Below are 22911 nucleotides of genomic sequence, written 5' to 3'. Positions count from 1 at the left end.
AAGGAACAACTGTCTGCCAAAAAGTGGCTCTGTACTAAGACAAAATAGATACATACATGGCTTTATACTGAGAAAGTCCAAAAGCACTATTTAAGATATCAGTGACAAACACTGTCATATACATATATATAGATGAACAAGGAAAGTCTGTGAGGCCAAAGGGTCCCACTTTCTGGACAGGTGAAGAAGAAACCATTTACCTGACTGCTAATTTCAAAGGGGCAGGCACTTTGTTTTCCCTCCACACTATTTACCCCTAGTATTTGCGAATGACGTGAGTCTAAATCAAAGATATATGTTTGAAAATCTATTTTATAGTCCCAAGTAGGTTCATCTTACCAACTTTTACTAATATTAATATAGTAAGTTAAGGATAATTGACATGGCCTGACCTGTGGTGGCGCAGTGGATAAAAGCGTCAACCTGGAATACTGAGGTCGCCGGTTCAAAACCCTGGCTTGCCCGGTCAAGGCACATTTGGGAGTTGAAGCTTCCTGCTCCTCCCCCCTTCTCTCTCTCTCTCTCTCTCTCTCTCTCTCTCCCCTCTAAAATGAATAAATAAATTAAAATAATTAAAAAAAACAAACACAAAAAAACACTAGGAAAAAAAAAGAATAATTGACAGATCACTTAGTTAAAAATAAAAACAACGATGAAAACACTGATATAATAATAATAATAAGCATCTATTAATTGCTTTTATGCTCCTTTCTCTGTGCTGAATGCTTCAATAACAGTACTCTAATTCTTCAGCCAAACCTAAGTTTCAGCACTATCATTGTCCCATTGATCACAAGTTATTGCACTATTGCCTCTGAACTCCAGATGTACCTCCTGTGCCCTGCTTTGTATGCTGGGGTTTGGACTCTGCAAACCTCTCTTGTTTGCCAGCTGATTTCAGCTTCTTCTGCCAATAGGGGGCGCCAGAGGGAGAACTGAAAAGCAGCAAAAAGGGTGAAGGGACTTCCTGATTCTGATGTATATGATGTTATGTTCAGTTAGTGACAGGCCACCTCAAGCAGCACCAAATGGTTCCAGCCTTTAGCCTTTTTAGATATCCCCAGTGTCATTGGGCCTTCTCAGAGACCCCTACATCTGTTGAGAGTATCCCCACATCCAAAGTCAGAGCCTTGGCTCCCTGTGGCTCCTCATAACTCTTTGCTGACTTCTGTGTTCCAGCTCCAAGGGCAGAAGCCCCTTCCTGCAGTTATTACAGCCATGTTTCCCTACTCTCTACTCTCTTTTTGTTCACCCGGCCTTGCAAGACCAGGGACACAAACTCTCTGTAGTAAATTCCCTCTGTTAAAATGTTTAGTGTCATTCTTTTTTCTGAACTCCCAACTGAGTGAGACAAGATTGATTCTCTTTTTATCTACGTTTTCTAGATGCCCGCCCTAAAGCTTGGAGAAGTAAAGTAACTTTGCCAATGCTTTACAACTAGTAAAGTAACAGAGGCAAGCAGTGAACCAGATGAATACTTACCTCTGTCTTTAAGTATATACATGAATGGAAAATTAATGCATTATAGGACCACTGTCATGGAGTAGCAGGAGAGGTGGATGTTTTTCTAGGTCAAGTAAGCATTCTTTCTCAGTCCAGTGTTCAATTAGTATTTGCTGCCCCAGAGTATTCTTCCAAAGCCTGTTAATTTATGTTCCTTTAATTCCAAGTATCACTTCTAATTTTGAACCGTATAATAGCAGATGGCTCCTAACCAGCTTCCCTGCATGGGACATGTGAAAGGAGAATGTGGGGCTTTAAGCTGTGAGTGGTCCAGCCTATGTTGAAATCAAAAGAGCATAAAGCTGAACCTTCCCTCAAGGACCTTAGGATCCAGTTTGGCACAGAGAGGCTGAAATATGTGAAAAGAGTCCAGGCAGTAAATGCTAAGAGCCAGATCCGTTAGGAAGTTCAGAAGCAGTGAGAGACGAGGGCCAGGGATCGGAAGAGTTTCTTGGAAAAGCAACGCTTGTGGCCAAGTTGCTGAAGTAACCTGTTGGTACTGCAGCAATTGTAGCAGGCTCTCAGCTGCTGGAGAGCAATAACAGCCCAGGGTGCAGAGAAAAGGGATTCTCATTTTCTGGAGAGCTACCATGTACCAGACCCTGTGGTGGCTGTTTTATACCAGTACTATGTCGTATAATTGCTGTTCTTCATGGCCCATCATTCAGGCTAGCAAGATGACAAACATTTTTCAAATAAACACAGTTTATACTTATTTAATATTTGCCCATGTTCTTTCTAATCCTGATGGAAATTTTGGGAAATGCTCAAATATTTAAGGCTTAACCTACTAATTTGACATTAGAAGAGTCTGTTAGATAATTACACTTATTCTCTTGATCAACCTACTATATTGTGAGTGGCTCTGAATCATAAACTGTTCAGGGATAAAGTATTCCCTGCTGTTCACTGAAAATAAAAGCTAAACTGGTCACAAGGCCTAAAGATGTGGGAAATAATTAGATAACATCACTTTGTCAATTGTTAAATGTTTATTGAGCAAATTATCCTGGTGCAGAGCTAATGCTCACTTGGGAATGGCATAATTAGTGATCATAAAATAAAATATAAAAAATATTATAAAAACATCAAAGTAGAAATCAATTTTTAAAATGTGCAATTCTACATAGAAAGCTAAAAAAATATGAGTGAAAAATTTATAAATGGTTTAACATAATGAAAGCATATGCAACAGTGATGGTTTTAAGATTCAATAAGATACCAGTTGTACCCAAATTAATCTAAAGATTTAATGTAATCTCAATAAAGACCCCAGAAAATACGTATTTGTATTTGTGTATGTGTGTGTGTGTGTTTGAACAATGACAGGCTGTTTCTAAAAAATTAGTACAAATGCAGATCTAAAAGTAGTCAAATAAGAACAAACTTGGAAGATTTGTATTACAGATATCAAGATGTATTACAAAGTTACAGTAATTGACAAAGTATGTTATTTCTCAGGAGTGAATAAGTAGGCCAGTGGACTACAAGATAGTGAAGAAACAGGCCCACTCACATATTATGGTCACGTGATTTCTAACACAGGTAACACTGTAATGCAAAAGGGAAATGATGATAATCTCAATAAATGTTACTGGGTCAAATTTACGTTAAACTCTATAAACTGTACATTCAAATTCATTCTAGATCATTTTGATCTAAGTGTGAAAGAGAAAATAATAAAGCTTCTGAAAGAATATATAAGAGAATATTCTTATGACTGTGTATTTGACAAAGGTTGCTGAAACATGACACCAAAAGCCCTAATAGTAAAAGAAAGATTGATAAATTGAACTTGTATTTATCAAAAGACATTATTAAGAGTGTGAAGAGGCAAGCCTCTGGATAGGAAAAGATATTTGCAAACATCTGACAAAGGACTTTACCTATCATATATAAAGAAATTTAATAAATCAATAAGAAAAAAGCAAACCCCAAAATGCATAAAAATATTTTTAAGCACTTTAAAAATAGAATTTCACTTTTGTAGCTATCTAGAAAAGGGTTTGCAAAATTTATTAATTGAAATTACATAAATAACTAAGGAAAAGCTGGGATTTAAAAAAAACATTTGAAAGCCTTTGTTGGCAGCAAAATATTAACCTGTGAAGATTTGTGTTTTTGTTCTATGAAATGATATCTAGGATTTTGTTTGTTCTACTCTGAAACTTCACCAGGTCAATCTGAATCAAACTGAAGTGAATTATACTAATTTACAAAAATTCAAGAGAAGCTCATATACTTTAGATTTTAAAGACAGAGTAATTTGAAGGGGGGGAGCCTTAATTAGTATTTTTAATATATCCACACTGGGAAAGAATCAAGTGTTCACTAAAACAAGTGAAATGGAATTACAAAATAAATGTGAACTCAGTCATTATTTCCTATTCTTAAATTGAAGCAGTTGATGAACTTCCCAGACAGAAGAGAAAACACACTATTTAAAAATTGATAAGAGCTTGACCTGTGGTGGCGCAGTGGATAAAGCGTCAACCTGGAATGCTGAGGTTGCCTGTTCAAAACCCTGGGCTTGCCTGGTCAAGGCACATATGGGAGTTGATGCTTCCTGCTCCTCCCTCCCCCTTCTCTCTCTCTCTCTCTCTCTCTCTCTCATTCTCTCTCCTCTCTAAAAATTTATAAAAAAGTAAAAAAAATTAATAAAAAATTGATAAGAAATGCCTGACCTGGTGGTGGCGCAGTGGATAGAGCGTCGTACTGGGATGCAGATGCCCCAGGTTCAAGACCCCAAGGTCGCTAGCTTGAGCGTGGGCTCATCTGGTTTGAGCAAAGCTCACCAGCTTGGACCCAAGGTCACTGGCTCAAGCAAGGGGTTACTCAGTCTGCTGTAGTGTAGCTCCACTGTCAAGGCACATATGAGAAAGCAATCAATGAAAACTAAGGTGTTGCAACGAAAAACTAAGGATTGATGCTTCTCACCTCTTTCTGTTCCTGTCTGTCTGTCCCTATCTATCCCTCTCTCTGACTCTCTCTCTGTCTCTTAAAAAAAAATGGATAAAAAATTTTAAATTAGAAAAATTTGTACATGTTTATGATAGAAAAAAAATTTTAATTGAGCAAGAAGGAAAAATTTCTCATAATCTGCATTCACTGTGATCAAAACATTGGTAAGATTCTGGTATGCACTTTCCTAGCTTAAAATAATGCATGCACAAATGAGCATAATTATGTCCACACACATTTATATATTCAAAAAATAACTTGCAGTAAAATTTTCTTGGGGTAAAAAACAAAAATAGAATTCCATACCCAAATAGACAGTAACCATATAAAAGGGGCTCTACACATTCATGAGGGACATGCAAATTAAGATCAAAATTAGATAACATTTACATTCACCAGAATGGTAACTTAAAAACACTGACAACCCTAAATGTTTGAGAGGATATGGAACATCTTGACTCCTCCTATGCTGTTGATGGGTACAAAAGTTTTGTCGATATCTAAAGTCAAATATACCTGTTTTCTGCAACACAATCATTTCACTTCTGAGTATATATCCAACAGAAAGAGATATACATAGATACCCTCAGATGCATTATTATAAGACTCTCAAACTGGAAGTGTCCATTATTAGGGAAGTATATAAGTAAATTGTGAAATAATGTTCAAAGTATAACTTTCAATAAAAGTTTTTGCGATAAAAAAAAACAAAAAAAAACCAGAAATCCATACCCAAATAGACAATAACCATATAAAAAGGTGTTCTACATAATCATGAGTATTTTATAGGGTGGGGCAAAAATAGGATTGCAGTTGTTCATGTGGAAAATAATATGATAATTAATAAATAATACAATAGTAAACTGTTTTGCGTACTCACAACTGTCAACCTACTTTCGCTCCACCTATACAGTAATGAGAATAAACTATTATATCTGCAACCACAAGGATGAATCTTACAAACTCAGTGCTGAGCAGGGAAGCCAGACACACACACACACACAAACATATTGTGTTTTTATTTAGAGAAAGTTCAAAAGTAGGCAAAGTTTCCTGATTGCAATATAATCCTTAACTGTAGTTATCTTTCGTGAGGAGAGTGGTTTGTGGTTGTGAAGGGGACACAGAGGAAGCCCCATAATGCTGATAGTGTCCTGTTTATTTATCTGGGGTAGAGAGTTATTCCATACATCTGTTCACTTTGAGAAATCTCACTGAGCTAAACAATTGGTATTTGTCAAATTTGCTCAATGTATTTCTTTGATATTAATTTTACCTTGTAAAATTATAATAGGTGAGCTAAATAATATAACTATCAAATGTGGGATAAGAAGGTGGGTAGCAGTGAGTTCTCACCTTTCATGTCAGATTGTTTTTAGGTGTTGTCTAAAAATAAGTCAAACAGTAGAGGTAAAATCATACTGTCCAAAATATTGGTAATTATCATAATAGGATTAAAATAAATAATTTTTTTAAAAATTGTTTTTGGAAGGTCAGATGACAGTAAAGGGATGGGTTTGGGGCTGCACTATTCACGACAAATTTTCTAAGCTATAATTTATGGTTATAAAACTTCTTAAGGAAATTATCAAACCACCAGAAGTTTATTTTAGTTTAGTAAGTGTGTATACCACTTACCTTATACCAGGGATTCTGTTGGATGTTGGGGCAAGAAAGACAACTAAGACATGATACTTTCCTTCTAGAAGTTCACAGTTTAGCACTGGAAATAGATACTTAGGGAGACAAGGTTCTTTCTTTTTCCATTTAAATTTTTCCTTTTATAATGTACATTTTTAAAAAGACTGGTAAGTAACACAAAATATAAAATAGAGGCCCTGGCCATTGACTCCTGGATAGAGCATCAGCCCAGCATATGGATGTCCCAGTTCAATTCCATTCAGGGCACACAGAAGTGACCATCTGCTTTTCCCCCACTCCCTCTTCCCCTTCTGCAGCCAGTGACTCAATTGGTTTGACTGTTGCCCCAGGCACTGAGGATAGTTCTATTGAAGCACATCTGTCTCAGGCACAAAAAAAATAGTTTGGTACTCAAGCATCAGTGATAGGGTGCTGGGTAAATCCTAGTCAAGGTGCGTGCAGAAATCTGCCTCACTATCTCCCCTCCTCTCACCTAAAAAATAAATAAATAAATAAATAAAATGACATAATTCATCACCCAAAGATAGTCTTTTTATACATATATGCCTCTATTTACTAAAATATTACATCAACCAAACCTATCATTTTTACTACCAAACAAAATATATTAAAAACATTTTTCCATGTCTTTAAAAGTTCTTTTATTATACTTAGTAATGTTTGCCTAATAGTCACCTAAAGAGTTAATCCCAATGGATAGGACCATCAATTCAACCTCCAAGGTTAGATAAAGCTCCTTAGTGAAGAGCACTCACCATTAAGGACATGACTTGTTTATATGAAGCATTGTTCCCATGAAAATGGCAGAGTGAAACTCTTAACAGTCAAGGTTTTCCTTAGGTCCACTCATCCTGTATATGCTATTCTGACATAAGTTTATTGGGCCCATATGGGTTATAGTGTTCACAAATTCAGGCTGTTTTTAAGATCTCTTTACACTGCCATTTAAATTCATCGTTTAGAAAATTGTTCTCGCTCTGTTTTCTCTACCATCTGCCGCCCATCACCCAGTATACGTAGCAAGGAGTGGAAAATTCCAGGGAAATGAGTAGGTGGGAGAGAAAAAGAGGGCAGCTAAGATTACTCAAAGCCTAAACTCTGGTCTCCTTTTATAACAGCAGAAAGTAAGTCCCTACGTAGACTCCAGAGGCACTGCAAAGTATTTGACTAAAAAAATCAGCAATGAGAGTTATGCATAGTTTGCCAATTCCCCATCTAATCTATCAGATTTCACCAGTTATTTTAAATTTCACCTTTATAGCTAGTCTCTCACTTCCAGTTCAATCCAGTTCCCTGAACTGCATTGAATTACCATGTCCCTTTAATCTAGAAAATCAATTTGTTTTTCTGACTATGTTTTCCCTACATCTAGCAGGTGTGTCATCAAGTTTAGGGGCCATTAATTTATCAGTCTTAGTCTTTCTTTGACTTCCATGACCTGGACACTGTTGAAGATTACAAGCTAGTTATTTTGCAGAAGGTCCTTCAGTTTGAATTCGTCTTATGTTTTCTCATAAATGAATCCAGGTTATGCATTTCTGTCAGGATACCACGGGATTGATGTTGTGTCCTTTTCAATGAGTAATATCAAGATAGTATCTGTTTGTTTCATTATTGGAGCTGTTGACTTGGACCTCTTATCTGCCAGGCTTTTCTCGCTATTATCTTTCTCAGCTTCAAAAAATAATTTGTGAAGAGGGGAAAATATAAGAAGAAATCAGCAATGATTTATACATCAGGAGAGCAATATTGCCCCACATACTGACATGTGGGGAGAGAAGGGAGAGGGAGAAGAAGGGAAGAAAAGGAGGAAGGGGAAGCAGAAGGGGGACAGGGAAGAAGAGAGAGTCAGGCATTTCTATAGCAGTGTACATCTGTTGACTTTCTTCTTCCCAATTATTGAGGTTCCTTCAAAGACCTGATATTAAGATGAGATTTTACAAAAACACATTTTATATAAAACTCCTACACAAAGAAAAAAGATCCTCCCACAGACTCAGCTGCATGCCTACCATGCTACTGTAAGAATTATATGCATCAAATATACCAGGAGTCAAAGGAAAATAACTTCTAAACTGACCTGGATACAGAAGTTCCTGAGTCAAACTTTCACAGCAGATGCAATGATGTGGCCTGACACTTACGCATTCTCTTTGTCGATGTGAAAATGATAACCAGTGACAGAGAGGCAATAATAACTTTGGAAACTGAAAAACGTATGAGAGCTAGCGTTTTATTTTTTTAACTACTTAAATTAGAAGTATATTTCTCTGTTGAAAGGAAACTGAAATTATGGTGACTCAGATGTAGACTATACTTACCAACAACACTTATGAATGCTACAATTAATCGAGTAATTCATTTTATTGATAGTGTACAATTAAGATGCTAAATGATCTGAACATATTACTTCTCTTACTTTAAGTGCTTTACACACATTATAATTAAGTGAAGCAAAGTTAAAATCATACACATAATTAAGGAAAGCAGTGTTAAAATAAATGAAATAAAATTATTCTCAGTATTCAGTTTAATCTCCATAAAAGACAATTACATATTTTTACAGATGGCAGGCCTCCCAAACACTGAGCCCATAAGTATATTAATGGAGCCTGAAATTGGCGTTTGATTTCTTTGACTTAGAACAGATCAGTTCTTCTTCTTACTGTTTATCATAAATAGGAGTCTCTTTTTCCAAATAAAATATTTAAGCATCAAAACCCTTGAGCTTCTAAAACCATACAGAAGAATGAAACTCTATTTATAATTTACCAAAAACAATTCAACAGTATTTTGTTAAACAATATACATTCTTGGGACATTTTTGGTCTGTTGGAAGATATTTCATCTTTGAAATTTTAGGAAGAATATATACTTACATATACTTGCAAAAAGCAGTCACTTATTAATATTTCTTGAATTTCTTTCATTAAGAAGTTATTTCCACCAAAAACCATTCATAGTTCTTTAAGAGATTGCTGGAAAACCTTAAATCTGAATTCTTTTCCCTAAATTTTACTTCATTGAGCATGTTAAAAATTCATTGTAACCCTTTTCACTCTCATGGGAAAAAATTAACATAAATTAATTGCCCATTGTTTTTCACAAAAATATCAGGCAGGTTACATGAATATTAACTTTTTTAGCTGTGGTGGCATAGTAAATAAAGCATCGGCCTGAAATGCTGAGGTCGCCAGTTCAAAACCCCAGGCTTGCCAGGTCAAGGCACATAGGAGAAGCAACTGCCTCTCGCTGCTCCTCCTCCATTCTCTCTCTCTCTCTCTCTCTTTCTCTGTCTCCTCTCTCTAGAGTTAATCAATAAAAAATCTTTTTAAAAAACTTTTTAAATTTATTTTTAATTAATTACAGTTGACATTCAATATTTTATTAGCTTCAGGTATATGACATAGTGGTTAGACATTTATATAACTTACAAAGTGATCACCCCAATAAGTCCAGTACCCCCTTGGCACCATACGTAATTATTACAGTAATATTGACTATATTCCCTACGCTGTACTTTACATCCTTGAGACTGTTTTTATAACTGGCAATTTGTACTTTTTTATTCCTTTCACCATTTTCACCTTTTAAAACAAAAGTTGCCCTGTGAGTAAGAAACTACTAAGTCCATTTACATATAAGGGAACTGAGTCTCTACGTGAGTTATGTGTCTTGCCAAGTTCACAATTAGAAAGTATCAAAGTCAGGATTCAAATCTGAAGGTAACGACTCTGGAGTGTATTTTCTCTGTAACATTTTATTTCCTCCTGTATACAACCCTAAGTCTAACTATCGTAGTAACTTTTCCAAAATATTGAGGCCTTTCTTATTATTGGGTGCCTTTATAGGCCTGGTGACCATATTTGCCATAGAGAAATGCTAATACATAACCTGATAAAGAATTTAAATTCCAGTGTGAGATTTAATTAAAATTAGCATGCCAGTAGTTACTACTTTCTAGTAAATGTATGGAAAATGGAATTCAACTTGGTGCTATCCTGCGATATTCAGTAAGACAGATGTAATAACATGGTAACACATTTGCACTAGTGTGTCCATTTTGATGCTAAGAAACTTTTTAATATAGCTCTTGGACATTGAGACTTGGGTATAGGGACAATTGAGAGATCCTAATAGACAAACTACTCAGTTTTTAATTTGGAATGTTTTTTTTTTTCACTTAAGATAGATTCTTTTTTTATTATTATTAATTTTAATGGGGTGACATTGATAAATCAGGGTACATATGTTCAGAGAAAACATCTCCAGATTATTTTGACATTTGATTATGTTGCACACCCCTCACCCAAAGTCAAATTGTCTTCCGTCACCTTCTATCTGGTTTTCTTTGTGCCCCTCCCCTCCCACCAGTCCTCCTTCTCCTTCCGACCCCCCTTCCTGGTTACTATCACATTCTTGTCCATGTCTCTGAGTCTCATTTTTATGTCCCATCTATGACCTTGATAACATTATACTGAGTGAAATAAGTAAATCAGAAAAACCTAAGAACTATATGATTCCATACATAATTTGGAGCTTTTTGTTTTTGTTTTATGCTTTTGTATGTTACCAAAAACTTCTAAAATCAATTATTTCACCCAGCCCCTGAGCTTCTTACCTCATTGCCAATCCCATCCCAGGATGAGGATAAGGGCGAAAACCTGAGTATCACTGAGAACTGTTCTACTCATAAGTGTAAGTACACCATCTCCCAGTTTCTCAGCCCAAAGTGGCCCACGGTCTTCTTGGGCTTTCTGCGGCCGTCTGCATAGGCCATTCCATACTCAGCTAATGATTACTTAATGCAAAACCCAGTCACACCTCTTGTGATTTCAAGATGTCTGACCACGGCCTACCGCAGGCCACTCCTGAAAGTAAAACCCATCTACTCTCTCTACTTCTTTACAGTAGAAAACCCACCCGCCACCCCCATCCACCCTTATAGTCTGGGGAACCAAGTCCTTCTGCCTCATTACCCTCTGGTAGTGGTTTCGGGAAGGGGGAGGCTCAGAGAACAAGTGGGGATTAAATACTACCTGACCCAGAAACCTCATCAAAATAGGAGTCACATGTGCAGGTAGCAGCCAGTTCCTCCCAGGATGGCAGCGATGACCAAAAAGAACTACTGTTTTTCTCTGCAACTTCATTTGTTTCTCAAATCATCTGATTTTCTGTTATCTCCCTTAAAACTAAAGTGATTGGAGTAGAAGAGGGGTTGGGGTTAGAGCCCTACTCCTCTCAGCTTCAGTGGGTTCAGGAAATACTCAATTCTATTTCTAACAACTTTCTCAATACCTTTAGTAACATAAATGCCATATTTCATAGCCTAAAACTAATTTTAAATTACCGCTTTGGGGAAGAAACTAATATTTCCATAAAGGTTAACAGGTTATAACAGGCTTATTTTTTTATATGTATTTGTTATTACAAGAAAAATAACTTTAAACTGTAACTTTCTGGCTAACTGTATGAATGACTGAAACTTTCATCATAGCTATTAAACTATACATAATTATTAAAATCATACAGATGTGTCTAAAGTATAAAATAAAAGTTCATCAGCTAACTGATATAATAAAGGAACGGCAGCTAACAGATTAAATGTGAGCCAAAGGGTCCTACTTTGCATATTATTATTTTTAAAAACTATTTTTACTCTGATCAAGCCCGACGGAATCAAAATGACTGTATTGGGATGCACCCTGTGAAAAAGGGACCACACCAAAATGTTTGTATCAAAAGAGCTGGGTCAGCATGGCCACATAAGCATATCCCACTCTAATTGAACGTAAGGAGACGGTGAATACAGACTCAAGGTGTGAGCCCCTCCACCACATTTCTCCCCCGTTATATGTTGTGCTGTTCTCTTCAGCCTTGATGCACGCCCTGGTGTTTGGAAATGTGACGGCGATCATTCAGAGGATGTACTCCAGGTGGTCCCTCTACCACACTAGAACTAAGGATCTGAAGGACTTCATACGTGTCCATCACCTGCCCCAGCCGCTCAAGCAGAGGATGCTCGAATATTTCCAAACAACCTGGTCAGTCAACAATGGAATAGATTCAAATGAGGTAAGGTTCATTTTTCATGTTGACATTTTCAGGCAGAAAGCACATAGTCTAAGGTAAAAAGGAAGGTGTTCTTATGTAGGTATTAGAAATGAAAAACACACCTGCCAACTTCTTTATCTCTTTATTTTTTAAACCCTCTACAAACCCAGTTCATCTTCCATTTGCCTTGGCTTGTGTTTCCGTGATGCCCCTTGGGATTGACCAATGATTTAAAGTAGCCTGCTACTTTGGCCAGTCAGGTGGACTTATTGTCATTCTTTTCTAACCTGCTTGGGAAGGAACCAATTCTAATGGCAGTTGAGTGGTGTAATCTTGGGATACAAGGTGGGGGCAAAAGCAAGTGTACAGTTTTTCACATGGAAAATAATACAATTAATAAATTATAATAATACAAGAAAAAACTCTGTGTTTCTCACAGAACTCACAACTGTAAACCTGCTTTTACTCCACCCTGTATTAGATTAATCAAGTGAAAGTTTGCATTTAAAACCGACAAAGTAAAAAAGAATGTTTTTCAGCAAAGATGTTAACTGTGAACTTCCAGAAACACCCTAGACTAGTGGTCCCCAACCCCCGGGCTGCAGACTGGTAGCGGTCTGTGGGCCATTTGGTACCGGTCCGCAGAGAAAGAATAAATAACTTACATTATTTGTTTTATTTATATTTAAGTCTGAACAATGTTTTATTTTTTAAAAATGACCAGATTCCCTCTGTTACATCCGTCTAAGACTCACTCTTGACGCTTGTCTCGGTCACATGATACATTTATCCGTCCCACCCTAAAGGCTGGTCCGTGAAAATATTTTCTGACATTAAACCAGTTCGTGGCCCAAAAAAGGTTGGGGACCACTGCCCTAGACCACCAATGTAGAAAAAAAATCATATAAATCAAGCAACCATTCCATCAACTCCCCATCCAAACCAGTAACCAACATCTCTCATATGATTACTTGGTTTCTCCTCTCTTCGTTTAATTGTGACACCGGAGAAAACACTGAGGGTCCACATTCCACATCTTTTGCACTGAGTTGAGTCTTCCTGAGAAGCAAGTCACATGAGGGTTATATTTCATTCTAGAGTCTTTTATTAATGTATTCGATTTCTCCAGACTTTAAATCAGCTTATTATTCAGTAACATATACCTGGGGTCAGAGTCATTGAAAAATCTCTTCACGACTAAACATTCAGATATTTCCTCTTCTGTACTCTGGTTAGTCAAAGAGTGGGAGGAACATCCCTGTGGTATTGCAAAGTAAACAAATTATAGAAGACTTGCCCCAATTTGATTTCCACTTTCCTCTTTTATTGACAGCTTCTGAAAGACTTCCCGGATGAGCTGCGTTCTGACATCACTATGCACTTGAACAAGGAAATCTTACAGTTGTCCCTCTTTGAGTGTGCCAGCCGGGGCTGCCTCAGATCTCTGTCCCTACACATTAAAACCTCCTTCTGTGCTCCGGGGGAGTATCTGCTGCGACAAGGAGATGCTTTGCAAGCCATCTACTTTGTCTGCTCGGGGTCCATGGAAGTTCTCAAAGACAGCATGGTACTGGCTATTCTTGGTAGGTCGGAGTTGAAGCGCCATAAAATTTTACTCTGGAGCATAAGTTAAAGAGATGAAATGGGGGGGAGGGGCTGTTATAGATTAGGATAACTATGGCTGCACAGGTAGACTCGGGATTCTTCTTCAGACGGGTTAGATTTGACAACTACAATATTTTGTTAAACATTAGTATTGTTGCCTGACCTGTGGTGGTGCAGTGGATAAAGCGTTGACCTGGAAATGCTGAGGTCGCCGGTTCGAAACCCTGGGCTTGCCCGGTCAAGGCACATATGGGAGTTGATGCTTCCTGCTCTTCCCCCACTTCTCTCTCCCTCTCCCTCTCTCTCTCTCTCTCCCCCCTCTAAAATGAATAAATAAATAAATAAATAAATAAATAAATAAACATTAGTATTGTTATGCCACATATTGAGTTTACATTGTGCTAAATATAATATCCAACACATTATTTGATTCTTGTTTAAAAATTCAGCTGTTTAACTATTATTCTCATTTTACAAATGAATTAATAGTATCTTAGTATCACACATAGTAGTAGCCTTTCTTATCTGAAGGGAATATGATGTTTCAAGCCCCCCAGTGGATGCCTATAAATATATATATTTTTGTTCACGTCTTCCGCTTACAAATTTAATGCCCTTTCCATTTTAATTAAGCACTTGTCATGCACTGTGGCCATAATGTTTGCAGTTTGAGGTATGACAGCAAAACTAGCACAATTTTTTTTTCCTTCTTTACAATTTCATGGACAAAAGATTTCCTCTTATCATAGATTTTAGCAACCTCAGCATATGATTTCTCTATTTCCTTCCTTATTAAGTCGAGAATTTCACCTTTTCACTTTACAGCTTGCCTTTGGCATATCCAACTTGCCAGCATCACCACTCTTCCACTTTGGGGCGTTATTAGGTAAAATAAGGGTTACTTGAACACAAACACTGTAAAACCATGACAGTCCATCTGCTAATTGAGACAGCTACTAGGTGACTAATGGGCAGGCAGCATATACCGTGTGGATGCACTGGACAGAGGGATGGTTCACATCTGGGGTGTGATAGAATGAGAGTTCATCACACTACTCAGACCAGTGCACAATTTAAAGCTTATGAATTATTTATATCTGGAGTTTTCCATTTAATTTCTTTGGGCCACAGTTGACCACAGATAACTGAAACTACTGAAAGCAAAACCTCAGATAAGGAGGGACTACTGTGATAAGAAAAAGAATACAATTCTGTCTGGCTCCTGAATCCAGATTATTAATTATGATGTAAACTGCCTATTGGTAAAATAGCTTGTCAGCTTGAAGAGATCATTGATATATTTTTTTGTGAAGAATCAACTCAGAGAAGAACATGATCGTGAAGTTTTATCTGCACTAGAAATAGCACAAAAAGGATTATGCATTAAGACTAAACTCTCCCCTGGCCAACTGGCTCAGTGGTAGAGTGTCAGACCACTGTGTGGAAGGCCTGGGTTCCATTCCCAGCCAGGGCACACAGGAGAAGCACCCATCTGCTTCTCCACCCTTTCCCCTCTCCTTTCTCTTTATCTCTTTCTTCCCCTCCCACAAACAAGGCTCCATTGGAGCAAAGTTGGCTTGGGCACTGAGGATGGCTCCATGGCCTCTGCCTCAGGCACTAGAATGGCTCCAGTTGCAATGGAGCAATGCCCCAGATGGCTTGTCGGGTGGATCCCAGTCAGGTGCATGCAGGAGTCTGTCTCTCTGCCACCAAAAAAAAAAAAAAAAAAAAAGGCCCTGGCCGGTTGGCTCAGCGGTAGAGCGTCGGCCTAGCGTGCGGAGGACCCAGGTTCGATTCCCGGCCAGGGCACACAGGAGAAGCGCGCATTTGCTTCTCCACCCCTCTGCCGCGCTTTCCTCTCTGTCTCTCTCTTCCCCTCCCGCAGCCAAGGCTCCATTGGAGCAAAGATGGCCCGGGCGCTGGGGATGGCTCTGTGGCCTCTGCCTCAGGCGCTAGAGTGGCTCTGGTCGCAACATGGCGACGCCCAGGATGGGCAGAGCATCGCCCCCTGGTGGGCAGAGCTTTGCCCCTGGTGGGCGTGCCGGGTGGATCCCGGTCGGGCGCATGCGGGAGTCTGTCTGACTGTCTCTCCCTGTTTCCAGCTTCAGAAAAATGAAAGAAAAAAAAAAAAATGAAAAAAAAAAAAAGGAATAAACTCTCATAAAAATCATTATGTTTTGTTTTTCTACCTCTAAACCATTCCTGTTATTCTGTATAATCATTATGAATCTCCAATTTCTACAATCAAGCCAGTAAGCTTCAAAGTAGATTATAATTTGGAAGAGAGAAGAAAACTAATACTTATTGCATCCCTGATATAAGCTGAGTGTTTTATGTCCATTGTTCAATTTAAATCTTGCAACCTTCTCTGGTTGGTATGATTTCCCCAGTTAAAGGTGGAAAGGCAGAGGCTGATGAATGGTAAAATAGCTATATTTTCTTTATTACTTTATGCTGACTTCAGTTTTCCTCTTAGCAGAAGAAAGGTAGGGCTTGCCTTTGCAAGTTTTGGTTTAATTTTTGACTGACCTCCCTACATTTCACTCCTTAATAAACAGACATGGAATAGCAGCTCAATGAGTTTATCATCAGGTTGGCCAGTTTATTATCAGCGTTAGAGAGAGGCTCAGTATGAGTGTATTTTTTAAGAGAAAACTTAACACTCTAACCACTTCTCAACTTGGTGAAGTTAAAGGCCAATCATTCTATCATTCTGTGATTCTAAATTAAAAGTGAGTTATTTCTAAATTTGCTTCAAACACTTAACTTTAGAATACTTTTCCATGCATTTCCTTAGTACTACTGTAAGTTTCAGAGCCTGCCTATTGACATAGCCTGCTTTTAAAGGGCCTATACATATTTCTTTTTCCCAGAGCCACACAGTTATATGGAAAAATAACGCACCATTTCTAAACATACATGTGGATTTTTTCATGATTGTGGTAGATTTTTAAATTTGGTAACTAGCAACAATTCTAGAAATGGAATATGAAGGCATCATCCATAACGTTAGGGCACAATAAGTACACATTTGATAGCTTCTATGTAATAACCATTATTTATAACACATAATTCAATTACCTTCTCTTATTTAAAAAAAATTCTACTTACAGCTAAAATTTTCATCTGTTGCCTTTTGCTTCTGGCCCCAATTTCCTCCATAAACTGTCATTTCCATGGTTAACTTTTTCACATATTTGCTTCTACCATGTCTCTGTCAAAAGTGATATAAGTGCAAATTGCCACATGACCATTCTAAACACAAGTATGCGGTATTGGGACTAAACGCAAACAAAGATAATAAATTATCAATATTCTCTCTCTGTGGTTAACATTCTTTCAATGGAGATGAACTATTTTACTTTCCCTTTGAAATATTGTCTTATAGGACCAATTCAAGTCAATACTGAATTGACTTGTTTGCGGGAGGGGAAGAGAGAGATAAAGAGAAAGGAGAGGGGAAAGGGTGGAGAAGCAGATGGGTGAAACCCAGGCCTTCCACACATTGGACCAACGCTCCACCAACTGAGCCAGTTGGCCAGGGGAGAGTTTAGTCTTAATGCATAATCATTTTTGTGCTATTTCTAGTGCAGATAAAACTTCACAAACTTAATGCACATGGCTTCACATTTGATCTGTAGATATTTAATACTTCTTCATTCTGCCAACAAGATGACTTAATATATAATGTTGTAGGGGAGAAGAATCCCAAACAGCTGTCAAGCCATAACTTACTCAAACAACTCCACTGTCCAATCAATATACAAAGACATTTCTTTTCTTTTGGTTTTTTTTTTTTGGGGGGGAGGGGGGGGCAGAGACAGAGACAGTCAGAGAGAGGGACAGATAGGAGAGACAAACAGGAAGGAAGGGAGATGAGAAGCATCAATTCTTCATTGTGGCACCTTAGTTGTTCATTGACTGCTTTCCCATATGTGCCTTGACCAGGGGGCTATAGCAGAGTGATTGACCCCTTGCTCAAGCCAGTGACCTTTGGACTCAAGCCAGCAAGCATGGGGTCATGTCTATGATTCCACACTCAAGCTGGCAACCTCGGGGCTTCGAACCTGGGTCCTCCATGTTCCAGTCTAATGCTCTATCCACTGTGCCACCACAAGGTCAGACTACAAAGATATATATTTTTGTGTGTTTTTTTGAAGTTAGAAGTGGGGAGGCAGTCAGACAGACTCCCACATGTGCCCGACTGGGATCCACCCGGCATGCCCACCAGGGGGCGATGCTCTGCCCATCTGGGGCACTGCTCTATTTCCGCTGGAGCCATTCTAGCACCTGAGGCGTAGCCGTCCTCAGCGCCCAGGCCAGCTTTTTGCTCCAATGAAGCCATGGCTGCAGGAGGGGAAGAGAGAGATAGAGAAAGAGAGGGGGAAGCATGGAAAAGCAGATGGGCACTTCTCCTGTGTGCCCTGGCCAGGAATCAAACTTGGGACTTCCACATGCCAGGCCTACAGTAGCTCTACCACTGAGCCAGCCAGCCAGGGCCCAAAGATATTTCTTAATCTGAAATCTGGGAGGTAGTTGACATAGAGACAGGGATTTGTTACAGGGCTAGAATTGGTTTGCCTCTTATACCTTCATTTCGTGTCCCATTAATTGTTTTTCCTCCAATTTCTTCATTGTTGTTTTAAAGAAAACAACAGATAGAGCATTGACCCAGCTTGCTGAAGACCCCAGTTCAAAAATGGCATGTGGGCATGCCAGCTTAAGCACAGGGTCACCAGCTTGAGTGCAAGATCATTAATACAGTGTGTCCATAAAGTCATGGTGCACTTTTGACTGGTCACAGGAAAGCAACAAAAGACGATAGAAATGTGCAATCTGCACCAAATAAAAGGAAAACTCTCCCAGTTTCATACTTATTCAGTGCAGTTTGATATGGGCTCAAGCACAGATTTTTTAGGGCTCCTTAGGTAGCTATCCCGTATAGCATCTACAGGCTCATCACTGACTGATGGCCTACCAGAATGGGTTTCTCTACCAAACTGCTGGTTTCCTTCAACTGCTTATCCCACCAAGTAATGTTATTCCTATATGGTGGCGCTTCGTTATAAACGCGCCGATATTCACGTTGCACTTTGGTCACGGATTTGAATTTAGTGAGCCACAGAACACACTGAACTTTCCTCTGTACTGTTCACATCTTGACTGGCATGGCCATGGGTGGCTCCACTGTATACACGGTGGTACATCATCATCTGCGCATGTGCACATGCTGCCACATCATCTTTCAGGAGGGTTTTCATTTTATTTGGTGCAGATTTCACATTTCCATCGTCTTTTGTTGCTTTCCTATGACTGGTCAAAAGTGCACCATGACTTTACGGACACACTGTATATGATTCGAAGGTTGCTGGTTTGAAGCCCACAGTTGCTGGCTTGAGTAAGGGATCACTGGCTCAGCCTGAGCACCCCTTATCCTCCACCGCTGGTCAAGGCACATATGAGAAGAAATCAATAAACAATTAAAAAGTGTAACAACTATGAACTAATACTTCTCATCTGTTTCTTCTCCTCTCTCTCCTTTTCTGTCTTTCTCTCTAAAGAAAAAAAGAAAGGAAAAAGAAAACAGAGCTCTGATAAATATACTCTTCACAGATGGCATTAGTCTGCCTAATTATAATTAAACATAAGTTACTGCTCTAATCCACATGGTTTGCAAATGCCTCTCACCAACGTTTTCTTCCCAGTAAAAGAATAACTGATTAGCAAACATCCACAGTGGAAGTCTGAAATAGGCAGACTGTCATGGACCATAGATATCTTTCTCTTCTTCTGGAAATAAGAATACTGAAACCCAGAGTAATTAAGAAACTTAGATCTAGGTCCTAAATCTAGACAGTAAGAAATCCACTAGAAATTAAAAATTATTGAGGGTGAGAACAACATTGTTAATTACCAGTGCCTGCTTGCCAGGGCTCAACCTGAGGCCCCACACACAGGTCAGTACGACCCAAATATTTATTGAGTGAATACATAAGCTAAAATTTTTCCTAGAGAGACTAGTTTGGCAAGTTGTTGGTACTGTTTTTGAAGCTGGGGTCATGGTGGCTGAAAGAGTCATTATATGACCGCTCAAGATGTGAAAGTATGAGAACCTTCAAGTTCCTCCAGACACTGTTTGCTTAACAGAAAATGTACAGTGCTTGGCCCTGGCCGGTTGGCTCAGCAGTAGAGCATAGGCCTGGCGTGCAGGAGTCCCGGGTTCAATTCCCGGCCAGGGCACACAGGAGAGGCGCCCATTTGCTTCTCCACCCCTCCCCCCCCTCCTTCCTCTCTGTCTCTCTCTTCCCCTCCCGCAGCCAAGGCTCCATTGGAGCAAAGATGGCCCGGGCGCTGGGGATGGTTCTATGGCCTCTGCCTCAGGCGCTAGAATGGCTCTGGACGCAACAGAGCGACACCCCAGAGGGGCAAAGCATCGCCCCCTGGTGGGCATGCTGGGTGGATCCCGGTCGGGTGCATGCAGGAATCTGTCTGATCTGCCTCCCTGTTTCCAGCTTCGGAAAAATGAAAAAAAAAAAAAAAAAGAAAGAAAGAAAGAAAAAAAGAAGAAAATGTACAGTGTTCATCGTAGCAAGATGGTGCATCATGACAAATTTTCCTCATATATTCAGAACTTTTCTGTATTCAAAGCATCCTGGCTGATTTACGTCTTGCATCAGTACCCAGCATGGGGTTTTTGAGCAGCAATTTAGATTTCTAACAAAATATGCAAGAAACAAGATTTCCAAGGTTAGCAATATTGGTGACAACAATGAATCAACCTGAAATTCTTCAGCACCCTGTGGCTGTTTAGTCCCTTCCTGTCTATTGATAGAGATTTTAGTCTTTTTTTTCTTCTGCCAACTAGTCTGCATTTGAAGGTTTAAATCCAATATTAAGTTGAAGATAATACCTAGATATTATTCAATAATTTTAAATGCTCAATTTTTTTGATCTGCTATAAATATTATTAATATCTTAGATATTAATGGGTAATTTAGTATGTTTCTATTTACTGGAAAATTCAGTAAAACAGACTTTTATTGCAGCCTACTATATTCTGAGGACTTTGCTCCCAAAATTTCTGGACACAATAAAAATATAAATTTTAAAGTTAAAAGAATTAATTGAATGGGGAACAGATGGGAGCAGTATGTGCTATAATGTTCCAAAGGTATTATTTGCTTGGTGATTTTTGGCTGGTCAATTGCTGGTTGTTGTTTTCATGGAAGCAGAGTGACCATAAAAAAATAAAAGCTAAAGCCTAGGCATGATGCTAGGTGAGAAGAAAGCAAAGATGCAGAAACTCCTAAGTTGCAGCCATGAATTTAATGCCACTATCCTCTGTGAACTAGGTCATATCACCTTCCTGCTAAGTAATTATCGAGGTATCGATTCAAATCAAGTTAAGATTCAAATAACGTGTTCAATACAAATTCAAGGAAAACAGTTAGCTACCAGGCAGGTGAATTCCAGCCTAAGACTAACAGGCTAAGAAACTACAGGCAAAATATCAAGTGTTGTGGGTGGGGGGAGAGCACAGATAACTTGGAAAATGTAGCATTGAGTCCTCTGTCTCTATGGTAGAACAAAGGGGAGCTTCTTTTTTTGTTTGTTTTATTTGTTTGTTTGTTTTTTTCTGAAGTTGGAAACAGGGAGGCAGTCAGACAGACTCCTGCATGCGCCTGACCGGGATCCACCCAGCATGCCCACCAGGGGGCGATGCTCTGCCCATCTGGGACATTGCTCTGTTGCAACCAGAGCCACTCTAGCGCCTGAGGCAGAGGCCATGGAGCCATCCTCAGTGCCCGGGCCAACTTTGCTCCAATGGAGCCTCGGCTGAGGGAGGGGAAGAGAGAGACAGAGAGGAAGGAGAGGGGAGGTGTGGAGAAGCAGATGGGTGCTTCTCCTGTGTTCCCTGGCCGGAATCGACCCCAGGACTACCGCACGCCAGGCCAACACTCTACCACTGAGCCAACCAGCCAGGGCCGAGGAGCTTCCTTTTTGATGAAGAAAATGAAGTTTTCACACCGTCCAGAGCACTAGAACTAAGATCTGTGTCTTATATTTCTATGTAGTTGGTTTCATTGTCCATAATGTCCAATGGTTGTCTTGCCTCTCAGCTCTGAGCAGAGGGATGGAAGGTCCTCCCTCTCCTCTCACCTGCCTTGTAGACACACTTAGAGATAACTTAGTGTGTTAGAAAGCTGGTGGGAATGCTTATTACTTTCCAGTGCTGGAATCAAAATTCTTCATAGACCTCTTGATGATTTTGCCTCAGAATTACAGAGCCTTTTAACTCTCAGAAAAATCTGAGTTATTATTATTTCCCTTGAACAGTAAAAGCCACTGCGACAAAAATGTCAAACAGTTTGTCTAAAGTTATCTACCATATCCGGGGAGGGACTTGTCAGAAGCCCACCTATACCTACATTTCTAACTCCAGGCCCTTCAGCCTTCATCCTCGATACCAGTAACCTCAAATAGGAAAAGTTTTCCCCATCAGGGGACATTTGTCAATGTCTGAATATATTTTAGGTCGTCACCACTGGGGATGGAGGATGTGAGGTGCTGCTAAACAGCCTACTATGTACAGAACACCCCCCCCCCAACAAAAAAAATTATCACACCCCAAATTTCAACACTACTGAGGGTGAGAAATCCCACACCACTCTTCTTTTCACTATAATCTCAGAGAAATGAAGAACATATAAAGTTGCCATTCCAAAGTTTGTTTTTCTTTAAAGTGACATGTCTCTCTTTTTTTCCCCCCACTGTTTCAAGGGAAAGGGGATTTAATTGGAGCAAATCTATCAATTAAGGACCAAGTGATCAAGACCAATGCAGATGTAAAAGCTTTAACCTACTGTGATCTCCAGTGTATCATCCTCAAAGGACTCTTTGAAGTGTTAGACCTTTACCCAGAATATGCTCACAAATTTGTGGAAGACATTCAGCATGACCTCACATACAACCTTCGAGAAGGTCATGAAAGTGATGTAAGTATCACTTCTAATTAATGATGAGACCTAATAACATGGGGCCTAGAGATCACTGATGACAGTAAAGACACATGTTATGATGTCACTCTGTAAAGTCTCTGAATAGGTAAGGTATGACTATTTAGCC

The 22911-nt window shown here is 39.1% G+C and overlaps 1 protein-coding gene across 1 annotated transcript in view; it reads left to right on the top strand.

Moving 5' to 3' along the window:
- The window catches only part of KCNH8 (potassium voltage-gated channel subfamily H member 8), a 330485-nt gene that overhangs the window by 252687 nt on the left and 54887 nt on the right, over window positions 1-22911 (top strand). The window contains exons 9-11 of the mRNA XM_066350928.1: window positions 12002-12201; window positions 13514-13763; window positions 22567-22781. Coding sequence (XP_066207025.1) covers window positions 12002-12201; window positions 13514-13763; window positions 22567-22781 — 665 coding nt within the window. The remainder of the gene's footprint in view (window positions 1-12001; window positions 12202-13513; window positions 13764-22566; window positions 22782-22911) is intronic.

Source organism: Saccopteryx leptura, chromosome 10 (genome assembly GCF_036850995.1).
Source record: "Saccopteryx leptura isolate mSacLep1 chromosome 10, mSacLep1_pri_phased_curated, whole genome shotgun sequence".
Lineage (NCBI taxonomy): Eukaryota > Metazoa > Chordata > Mammalia > Chiroptera > Emballonuridae > Saccopteryx > Saccopteryx leptura.
Note: the sequence above shows the minus strand (reverse complement) of the source record. Positions and strands in the feature narration are given on the sequence as shown.